Source organism: Fukomys damarensis, unplaced genomic scaffold (assembly GCF_012274545.1).
Source record: "Fukomys damarensis isolate Sample0158 unplaced genomic scaffold, DMR_v1.0_HiC HiC_scaffold_33, whole genome shotgun sequence".
Lineage (NCBI taxonomy): Eukaryota > Metazoa > Chordata > Mammalia > Rodentia > Bathyergidae > Fukomys > Fukomys damarensis.
The window spans coordinates 56100426-56111400 of record NW_022900945.1 but is presented as its reverse complement, the minus strand read 5'-3'; the positions used below and the strand labels follow the sequence as shown (position 1 = coordinate 56111400).

At 59.3% G+C, this 10975-nt stretch overlaps 2 protein-coding genes across 6 annotated transcripts in view; one reads left to right on the top strand and one right to left on the bottom strand.

The window, feature by feature from the left end:
* Positions 1 to 7693, top strand: part of Chrnb2 (cholinergic receptor nicotinic beta 2 subunit) — a gene marked incomplete at its 5' end in the record, with an annotated part of 10642 nt that extends 2949 nt beyond the window's left edge. Inside the window, 2 exons of the mRNA XM_033758091.1 lie at positions 1 to 168; positions 2235 to 7693. Of these exons, the coding sequence (XP_033613982.1) occupies positions 1 to 168; positions 2235 to 2405 (339 nt within the window). The remainder of the gene's footprint in view (positions 169 to 2234) is intronic.
* Adar (adenosine deaminase RNA specific) overlaps positions 5716 to 10975 on the bottom strand; it is a 22518-nt gene continuing 17258 nt past the window's right edge. For 4 of the 5 annotated variants that reach the window (XM_010643929.3, XM_033758209.1, XM_033758208.1 and 1 more), the window contains 4 exons: positions 9725 to 9907; positions 9189 to 9301; positions 8676 to 8803; positions 5716 to 8595 (listed from right to left, as the gene is read on the bottom strand). In XM_010643929.3, the coding sequence (XP_010642231.1) occupies positions 8349 to 8595; positions 8676 to 8803; positions 9189 to 9301; positions 9725 to 9907 (671 nt within the window). In that variant the 3' untranslated portion in view covers positions 5716 to 8348. The remainder of the gene's footprint in view (positions 8596 to 8675; positions 8804 to 9188; positions 9302 to 9724; positions 9908 to 10975) is intronic. The other variant, XM_010643930.3, reaches the window with a different exon arrangement.

Genomic DNA, 10975 nt, shown 5'->3' with positions numbered 1-10975 from the left:
TGGGCCGGGCCTCTGCGAGCTCCCTGGGGAGCAAGGTCGAGACGGGGCGCCTGTGTGCGTGCCCGGTGGAGAGGCTCGGTCAGCAGGCCCCGGTCGATGTCCCTTTCTGCGCTTGCGGGCCCAGGGAGCAGCCCGGTGAAATATTCTTGGAGCTGCGGGTGGGTGGAGGTGAGAGCCGCCTCTCTGCACACCCGGTTTGGGCTTTTTCTGCAGCTGCTTCCGGAAGGGGATTCCTCAGGCCTGAGCTGGGAGCGGGGAGTACGGTAGGGCGGCGTTGCCCACCTCGGCCAAGGTTCAGCTGTTGCCACGCGACCGGCCAGGCTTCCCCTGGGACTCTGCCATCCCTGTTTGGGGGTGACGAAGGGCGGGCATCAGCTTTGCGTGGGCTGGGAGGCATCAAAGATCGGCTCCCCTGGGTGGCAGGAACTTGGGCTGGAACTCAAACTGGGACCGAGGAGCATCTCTAGCTGGGACGCAGGGAGGGGGCGGTGGAGGTGCTGGGTGCAGCCTCCCCTCCCAGCTGCTGCTGCGCACTCCTGTTTCCCAGCTGCCTGCCCAGGGTCGGTGACCTACTTGGGTGCCTCGCAGGCCCCTCGACCTCAGCACACCCCAGCTGTGCGCCTGACCTGCATTTCCCCAGCATGTAGCACGTGGCAGCACCGTCACCCAGGGGTTCAGGCCCAAGCCGGACGACCCTTGACTCCTCTTTCGCTCTTACCTTCGCCACCATCTGGGTCACCAGAAGTCCTGTCCTTGGAGCACCACCCCAAAACAGCTCATGGCTTCGTGCTTTTCCACCACCTCTATGCCAGCACCTGGCTCCGGGTCACTGCTGGCTCCTGCCTGAACCAGGGAGGAATCTCCTGCCGTCTGGGGTCTGGGTAGTCAGTGACCCTCATGCACTTGGTCAGGGCATGGCTTGTGGCTGAGCTGTCTTAATTCAGCCAAGCTGTGTTTTGGCTCAGGACCTTGGCGCATGGATCCCTTTGCTTGGCATGCTTTCTTTTTTCCTTTAAACGATTATTACTGATAGTTTTTGCAGTGTCCTTTATCTCAGTTACTCCAGTCTGTAAGATCAGGGCCTTCTGTGGCATAACCCGGACTGGGTGTGGCCCAGTGCCTGCCCACAGTGTGCTTGAGGGCCTGGGTTCCACCCAGCACAGAACAAACCAACCCTCAGATCACATGCAGGAAACTGAGCGTCTGTGTCTAATATAAAGCCCAGGTGCACATATTTCCATGTGTCCCGGTGGTGCCTTGCAGGTTCCCTGCCCCCGGCCCCACAGTCCAAACCCTGAGACCACAAGCCGGGTCCCCCGTCTCTCGGTTTGGAGGCGTCGCCCTGCGCGGCAGGAGCGCTGGGTACCTTTGGATGCTCTGCTTGTATTTCCCTCGCCTTACCCCTGAGGCATTGGGCTCCTCCTCACCTGTCAGATCTTAGCTCAAGTGCCACTCTCTCCAGAGCCTCCCGGGCCACCCTGTGCATTCTGCCCCCTCGGCTTGTTCTCCAGCACCGAGGTGGCTCCGCGTGACTGGAGGAGGAGGTGCGCCCACAGCCTCGCCCACAGGTTGGGCTCCTGTGTCCCCCGGCCCCGATGGCCCATGCTCGGCTGCACTTCGGTGGGGCAGCTCTGAGGAGGGGGCTGCTGTCAAACCCTGGAGAGGGTGGTCTTTCCAATTGGTCTTTTCTCTTTGGGGCCTTTGTGCCTCACAGAGAATGTGAGATTTAGTTTGGACTTGAGGGATGTGTAGGGGTTTGCCTGGGAGAGAAAGGGAGGTTGTGATTTTCAGACACAAAGGAAACCCAAAGGCAGAGACCCAATAGAGCACTCTCAGTAAGTCTGGACTGTGGGGTGGGAGAGAATAGGGGATAGGACCCTAATTGTCGGGCTGGACCTTGATTCCAGACCGGGAGTTGGGGTGGGCCCTGAGGCAGGTGATGGAGCTGTGCTTTAGAAAGCTCACTGGGGCTAGGTGTGGTGGCGCACGCCTGTAATCCCAGCACTCGGGAGGCTGAGGCAGGAGGATCGCTGTGAGTTCGAGACCATCCTGGGCTACACAGCGAGTCCCAGGTCAGTCTCAACTACATAGTGAGACCCTGTCTCAAAAAACCAAAAAAAAAAAAAGAGCTCACTGGGATTGCGGGAGGAGGGGGGCATCTGGGTGGGGGCCCTGCCTAGACTCGCTGCTCCCTCCCCTCCCTCTCCCTGACCCCAGGCCCCTGTCTCCTCCAGGTGAGGGAGGACTGGAAGTATGTCGCCATGGTGATTGACCGCCTGTTCCTCTGGGTCTTCGTCTTCGTCTGTGTCTTTGGCACCGTCGGCATGTTCCTGCAGCCCCTCTTCCAGAACTACAGCCCTGCCGCCTTCCTCCGCCCTGACCATTCGGCTCCCAGCTCCAAGTGAGACCTGGACACTGCCCCCTCGCCCCTCCTCCTGTCACACAGCCGCATGGAGGACAGACGTGCAGGCTGCTGGGAGGGGCGCGCTGCCCCCAGGCCCGTCCTCCTGCTTCACCTGGGCCCACACCTCCACCCACACAGCCAGCTGCGGCCTGGAGGCCTGGACTGGCGCACAGCGCTGGCTGCCCCCCTTCCCACCAGCTGAGGTGGGGACAAGGTGAGCCTGCCCATGAGGAGGACAGGAGGACTGCGGTCTCCACCTCACAGGAGGGAAGGTGGGCTGTGGGGGAGCGCAAGAGGGGCAGGAGCATGAACTGTGCAGCAGCCTGGCTGACGTGGGCGAGCTGGAGAGGAACGAGGTCACCTGGCGTCCACTCTGCCTCAGTGGACCTCGGCTCACAGCACAGAGGCTCCCGCCTGGCCCTGCAGTCCGCTCCTGGAGGCTTCTGTGCCTCCGAGGGGTCCAGAGCATGGCCCAGGTCCCCCGCTGCCTGATGAGGAGTTCTCTGCATACCGACTTCCCTCTTGTCCCTTTCTTCCACCCTCCCCCACCCCCCCCCAGCCCCGGCACGGGGAATTGAACTCAAGACTTTGCACTTGGGATGTGGGCGCGGTGCCACTGAGCTACAACCCGGCTGGAGTCCCTTTCTCACTCCGGCTTAGGGTGTGGTGGGCAAGGCCAGCCCTGTGAGCTCTGTCTTGGGTCTGAGGCCTGAATGTCAGACTGAGGAATGCAGGTTGCACTCTGTAGGAGCTGGCAGAATGTGTTGCATCCATGGATTCCAGCAGGAGCTGTGTTACAGACGAGAACACCTAGCTGAGTGGCCCTCAGCACAGGTACTCACGGGATGGGGAAGACACAGGCGTGAGACTCCCCCACCTGAGCACCCTCCCCGCCTTGACCTGCCTGGCTGCTGAGGGCCGGGACTGAGGGCCTCTCTCTGTCCACTGTGGAGCCGGGCCAGGCAGTGGAGCCTCGCAGACTGGGAGACGGTGCCAGAGTTTGGGGCACTGTCCTGGGCCCTGTGGGCGGCTCCCAGGGGCCCACTGGAGGCTGCGTGGCTGGAGGCCCGGGTCATGGACTGTTGGGCAGCCTGCCCCTTCCCCCGCACGGACCGGCTGTGATTTGTGGTCCCAGCCTGTGCTTGTGCTGGGTCGGCGGATGGTGGGCAGAGGGGTCAGTCGGCCAGGAGCAGTGGGAGAACTGGCCCAGTGCAGGCCGTCCTGTGCCCGAGCTCCGGGGCACCGCTGCTTCTCCCAGCATGGGAGGGGAGGGCACAGCATGGGATGGCATCTGGGTCCAGGGGCCTGGGCCTAGCTTTGCTGTCCTCTCTGAACCGCCAGCTTGCTTGGACCACTAATAGGGGTGTCCTGTCCCTGGGGTCACTGTGGGGCTGGCGTGTGCTTGGGAAGGCCGTCACTGTGCTTCGTGAGTGCGTCTCAGAGCCTGGGAGCCGCCTCCCGCAGAGCAGGCCAGGACCAGGTACCTCCAGCGGTCTGCTGGGCTGGGCTACCCTCCCTGGCAGGACCTGGCCCTGGCCCTGGCCCTGTCTCCCGGGGAGATCTGGACCTGTGTGTGGGTAGCAGCGGAGGCCGACAGTGGCGTAGGTACACAGATGGGCCCAGTGAGGCGGCTGTCTCGGGACCTCTGGAGCAGAGTTGAGGTTGCCGGGACCATGAAGAGGCCCCCACTGACACTAGGGCTCCAGCAGCTGCCCTTGGCGGCGGGCTTCTAACGCGGCCCACCGGAGGCTGTTGTCTGAGCTGGTCGCCAGAGGGCGCTAGGGCTCCACTCCTCTGCCAGGCGTTCCCTCTCTGTGGGGATGAGAAGGGAGGGCGGCGCTGGGCCCTCATCCTCCTCGTGGGTGCCGCGCGGGAGGGCTGTGTTCTCCCTTTGCCGTCTCCCCAAGGCGGGGGTGCCTCCGGAGAGACTGCTGGGCGGAGGAGGCAGAGGAGCTGGGTCGAAACCCGGCACTGGGGTCGGGAGGGCAGGGCGGACAGGCTCGGGGTCGTCCCTGGAAATGGAGATGGCGAGAACAGCTGCCCAGTGGCCATCTGTGGCCCCTCTGGCTCCGCTTCTGCTGGCCGGCACCTCGGCGTGAGGCACACAAGCCTGGAGCGGCGGGGGCTGAGTCACTGACAGCCTGAGAGCAAGTTGGCCCCAAGCGGCCCCAGGCCCTCCACGCGTGCGAGGAAAGCTCGCTGGAGGCGGCGGGGCCCTGGGCGCTGGCCCCGGACTCCCCAAAGCCCGGGATTGGCTGTGTGTCCTGAGGGTCTGCTCGGTGCCGTCTCACAGCCCTGTGGGGAAGGGCTCCAAGCCCAAGGTGCCCCGAAGTGCAGGCTCTCGCTCTCCAGAGGGAAGTGGGCACTCGGGGCCTCAGCACCATCTGTCCAGGCAGAAGTGGGCTGGTGTCCGCCGCCCCTCACAGCCCAGGCCAGATGGCGTGGCAGCACCCTTCGGTGGTTCCAGAGGCCGTCTGAGGCGTCCTCAGGGCCGCAGCTCTAGGAATCAGTAGGATTCTTCCCTCACACAGGCCCTCGGCCTAGCACCACGGTACCAGCTTACCCCAGCCAGACTTTTTAGGAACTTGAGATTCTCCTAAGAAAACTGTTTTCAAAGATGTCTTGTCACTTTGTTCTACTTGGGGGATGTGGTGGCCGGCCAGGGGTTCCCACAGCCAGTGTTGGCAAATGGGGTGAGGGTGCTGTAGAAACAGGACCCACGAGCGGTCAGGGGTTGTGTCCAAGTCTCAGGAAACATGAGTGGCCATGGTCTGCTGTGCGATCCCTGTGGTTTGTTGCCTGCAAAACCACTTATCAGATGGAAAGGAAGTGGCCTGGGCTAGAGCTTGGAAACAGCCCCGGGGAGGCCCCAGTCTGCTCCAGAACTCTGGTTTCGCCTGGCCCCCAACCCGGACAGTGATCTGAAGCGCGGGCCAAGGACACACTTGTGCGGAGTGCACGTGCAGTATTTGCACGGCTCTGGGTCCCGAGCCCCCAGCACTGCAGAGGCCTGGTGAGCAGCCTGGACGAGCCCGTGCCCCTGCCGGGTGGGCCTGTTCCCTGCCACCACAGCCGGCGAGGACACTGTGCCTCCTACAGCACTGCTGGTGTGCACTCTACCCCTTGCCCCACCGTGCGCCCAGCCCACCTCCTGAAAGACTCGGCCAGGACACTCCTGCAGCCTTTATTAGAAATCGCTCAGGGGCTGGCGAGCTAGGTCAGTGGTGCTACGCCTGTCTTGCAAATACAGGTCCTGAGTTAGAAAAAAAAATCACTCAGTTCCAGCACTTTCTGCAGACTGCGATGCCCCGGAGTTCTGGTGGTTAAGTGTGAGGCTCCTGGACATGGCACTGGCTCCACTGTCAGAATGGACACGTCCATGGTGCCTGAGCCTCACTGCCGGCTACTTTGTGTCCACTGGTACGATGGCAGTGTTAGAAGGTTAGGGATGCATCTTTCAGAATTCTGGAGTAAGTCTCATTGTGGAAAGAGGGAGTCACAGCTTTACCCGAGGCGCAAGGGAGCCAGAGCGCATCTCTAATTCCAGCTGCGCTGCAGCTCACTCTACACAGGCCTCTGGGTCCTTCCTGTTCTGGCCTTGAAGCCCCGCCCCAAGGGTCCTATGGCTCTTAGGTGCCCTCTCTCCAGGTCCGTGTCAGACGCAGCTGGTGATGTCAGCCCGGGAGACAAGACTTCACACTTCCTAATTCAGATTTTCTGTTTTTATTTGAGGAATGTATATTTTTAGAATTAAGGGGCACAAAAAGCAGAATCCTAAAACTGGACTGCAGCCATTGTGGCACCAAGGCTATGCCTAGGCTCTCTCCCACTCTGCTCATGGGGTCATGGTCAAGACCCCAAGGCCAACAACGTCCCTTCAACTTGAGTAAAGGAAATAGCTTCAAGCATGGACGAGTGGTTATTCACAATGCACAACAGCCACAGTTCAGACACATCAACTACAAAAGTCATTAAAAAGGGGGAGGAGCCTCCTCAGCACTAAAGACTGGACAGAAGGTGGACACGGTGAAGCTCCACCCCTGTCCGCCGTGGGCCCGCTGTGCTCAGTTCCAGCAGGTGTGGCTGCAGGAGCCTTGCTCCTCCCACAGTGGAACCAGACTACTGCAGGTGCTAGCTAAGCTCTCAGGCTGTTCTCCGAGCCCCTGTGCTCCTCGGGTGAGCGACACAGCTGTGTCAGCCCTGCCCGACCGATGCCCAAGGGGCCAGACGGCCAAACATCCCAAGGAATTACAGTGCAGCCCTCAGCCTGCAGAACCTGGGCAGGGAGGCTTCCTGTCAGGCTGGGCCCACAGCACTGCTCCTCCCCAGGCAGCTACCAGGACATTTACTACGCCGGCAGCTCAGGTCCAAGCTGGTGATATGCAGAGTTGGGGAGCAGCCACTGCCGTCCCTAGGACAGGCGCCAAGTGCTTTCATGTCTGCAGACAGCCTGTGTATGCTAAACACATGTTTTGGTCAATTTTTGGTCACAGGTACAGAAAGTATAAGGAGCCACTGTAAAAGTGCAAACAGGGATGTAGCTACTGTTGGAAGAGGTGGGCCAGACAGCAGTTCGCAGGGTAGGGAGGCACCAAAACTCGAGTGGGGGTCTGGGTGCAGCCCAGGGTCGTCCAGAGCACAGTGGCAGTATGGTCTCGGAGGAGGCAGGGGCTGCACGGTCCTCCTAAGACTCTGGAGCCCCACAGGCTGAACCTCCCCAGGGTTCCAGGCATCGCAGACCACGGTGGAGGTGCACACAGAGGTGACCCCACAGAGTCCGAGGAGGCCTGCCCTTCACCTACAGCTGTGGTCTCCCATCCATCAGGCCGCCCTGCCCACCAGCTTCCAAAGCTACAGCTAAATGAAAACACGGATGAATGGGGAAAAATACATCTGAATTTTAAATCTGTGCAACTAGAGCAATGCATCAACATCTCTGGCATTCTTTTAAAAACTAAATTTACACATGGCTTAGTCAACTTCCCTTGTATCACTGCCATGAGAAGTATACCGGGTGGAACAGTGATCTAACCCAACGTGATTTCTGCCTTTATTCTTGCCATGTCCTGACCATCTGAGTGGAGATGATTGGCCCTCGGGGATCTGGCCTGGATTCTCTCCTCTGGCTGGCTGCGATTACCGCTTCCCTGCACAGGCAGGGCCTACTTCCAGGAATGCGCTGGACTGTGGGGCAGACGGAGCCCGGTGACGCTCCGCGGAATATGTGCCGTCCTGAGGGGAACCTCAGTGACGGCTTGAGCAACTTGCCTTGCCCACTCTGGCTGGCTCTCAGCCCCCTGCTGCCCGGGGAAGGAAGGGACACACTTCCCGAGCAGCAGCTTCTCCAGCTGGCTGCAGGGCAAAAGCCCGATGCCGCGCACGGTCTGCAAATGCCAACTGCGTTTCCATGGGCTCTCCAACTCCTGCCCTCGTGAACACTGCTCCAGACTCTCCAAGCTCACCTCTTTCCCCTCCGGGTGGCTGGGGGGAGCCTGACTGCGGGAAGGACTCAGAAGGGGAGGTGCAGGGGCCTGTGCGTCTGGAGTTCCTGCCACGATCGCAAAGAAATGACCGGAAGCTAATCCAGTCTACAAGAGGTCAGTGTAGCAAACACAGAGGAAAAGGAAGTGGAAAACGCCAGACACAACTGAAGGGGGGTGGGCTGCGGGTGCCTGGTGAGTGTGTATGCTTTTGGTGGAAAAATAAACCCTTTTCCAAACTTCCTCCGAGTCTCTGCTTACCTGGGAAAAAGCCAGAAGCCTGATGAGGCCCTGCCTAGAAACCCCAAAGAAGCAGGACAAATGGGAATCCACAATCCTCAGTATCAGCAATGATGACTCCATTAAAAACAAAAGTCAAAGCAAAACAAAACCGTAAGGCCCTGGCCAATGGATGAGGAATGTGAGGATGCTACAACCTCCCTCTCACCAGCGCGGCAGCCGCCTCAGTCGTTAGGCACCGGGCAGAGGTAGAAGTTCTTCTCCTCCTGGGGTTTGCTTATCCAGTTCCCATAACCCATGTCCTTCAGGCTTCTTTTGAAGTAGTTCTTGGTTATCTCGTAGTCTCGGGCAGCTTTTTTGGCCTCACCATAGGAGAGTTTCAGTAAATCCCTGCGGCAACGGAAGGAACAGAGCTTCTTAAATTGCAGAAAAATGTTCTTCTTGGATACTCGGGACAATTCATTCCGTGGCCTGGGGACAAAAGCATTGTTACTCAGCTGGGTCAGCAGAGGCAGGAGGGTGGAGGCAGGCAGGGCCCTCCCACACCTCACCCGTCCACCGTGCCCCTGGTGCCGTCCAGGATCTCTAGGTCGTAGCCATCAGCCAAACACCAGTTGACGCTCGTCTCTTTAGTCTTCCCGGACTGCCTCTTGGAATCATATACGCTGACCCGGCCCACCTAGAGTTCCAGAACCGAGGGAAAGAGCCGGTTTGGAGTGGGGACTCGAGACTCTTCCGTCTTCCCCTCTATTTAGGATGTGTTCAGCTGAGACCAAGAAGATGCTACACATGCTGACTACTCAATTCACATGAATTCCAGGGCTGGGGATTTGGCTCAGTGGTGCCACCGCCTGCCTCACGTGCGCAAGGTCCCGAGTTCAATCCCCAGTACCAAAAAAAAGAACAAAACAAAACAACAAAAAAAAACCCCCACACGAACTCCAGACAGAGGAGGGAAGAGTAAGTTCTTGGTGCATCAACAAAGGCCCCCTTGCCCACAGTGTACACTTTTGCTCGCCGATAGGGTTGCTTGAAAAAGAGAAAACAAGACAGGGTGAGAGCACCTTGGGGTGGTTGACAATAAAGGGGTATCGCAGTCCATCCTCAAAGGCACTCCCGTCTCTTGTCACACGACAGCAAATAGCACGGGTCAGATGCCCTTGGCTGAAAAGGTAACCTGGGTACAGAGAAAGAAATGTCCACGCCTGTGTCTGCACCAGACCCTCACAGGAGGCAGAAGCACACAGGCAGTCCCCAGGTGCAGAGCAGAGGTGCCAAGACAGAAGTGAACCCTTGCAGGAGGCACCTCCTGCCTGTGGCTCCATGGGACACAATCACATATTCAAGCACAACACACAGGGTTCCAGGTGAGGCCCAGTCTGGGGAGAGCAAGGAAGCAAAGACCCTGCCACTGTAGGTGCTGGTTTCCTCAGTGCACCCTGGGAAAGCACCTGGCTCACCTTCCTAACCCTCAGACCGGGCTCTCAGAACCCCTTCTGCAGACTGAGTCTCATCTGCTTACAAAGGGGAGGCTGCCTATCAACAGTTGGGGATCTGGGCCGGGAAGGGTAGGTGGATTCCGTTCCAAGCAGGCCCTTACCCAGCGTGACAGATTTGAGATACACAGGATGGAGGAAGTGGGTCAACAGCGCCCCCTGTAGGCCTAGCACGTTCCAGCGCAGGATCTTGTCACTGCACGACATGGTCCGGAGCCTCTCTCCAAGCCGAATGCCATCCCATGTAGGCACAATGTCACTGGACTCTACCGGGATTGTGCCCTCCCCTGCGGGAGAGACCTGGGTCAGAGCCAGAGACCCAAGGTTCAAACCACGCTGTGCCTGTGCAGGCCCCAGTCAGGCCCCAGTCCTCCTTCCATGCTTGCTGTCAGGACAGAAAGGGAATGGAGGGCCCTGGGGACAAGCAGGCCACCAGGAGAAGGGACAGCAGGAACCCGGGCCCAGGCCAGAAGGGCGGGTAGCTAGAGAGCCCCTGTGTGACAGGAAGGGTGGGCCGAGGCCACAGCAGGGTCCACCCTTCCAGGAAGGGCAGTAGCAACTGCGACAGGACAGGACGTTTGTGTTCTTATTCTTGTTTTTTAAACAGTACTGGCTTTACTGAGGTACATCTCCATACCATGCGATCCAGCTATCTAAAACATAACATTCAGTGATTTCTAGTATCTTCATAGTTGCGTGTCCATCACTACAATCAATTTCAGGACATTTTATCACCCCCAGAGCACCTTCTGCGACTCTCCGCCCCCCTCCGCCCCAGCCCGGGCAACTGACTTCCTGTCTGTATGGGTCTGCCTCTGGTGGGCACTCCACTTTTGTGACTGGCTCTTTTCCTTCAGCATGTTTCCAAGGGTCACCTAGCTGTACAAGAACACTTCGTGTCTTCCAGTGGCCACAGAGTGCCCCACATACGGGTGGACTGTGCCTGCGGATTCCTTCACTGGGCCGATGCTGCTGTGTGCGTTCCAGAGCTGGTCTCGCTAGGAGTGGGCTGCTGGGTCAGAAGTGTATACCTCGCTCAGTGGCGGCCAGCCTTGCAGAGACCCAGTGCCGCACCGCAACCCTAAACTCGCCTGTGTATCACAAAGCGCCAACACTGCAATGAACCCTGAATACCGAAGCTTTACTTTAGGAAAGACAACTCCTAGATTAGCATCCTTTATCTTAAAAGCAAAACAACACGTGCTGCAGGTTCCCCACCACTGCTTTAGGGTGCGCAGTGGGGGACAGTATGAGCCACAGCGGGGGTGTACTCAGAGGCTGCCGAGGTCTGCAGGCCGAATGGGGAGAGGGGACCGAGGGGCGGAGGGGGGTGGGGGTGCTGGGGGCACTGAGCC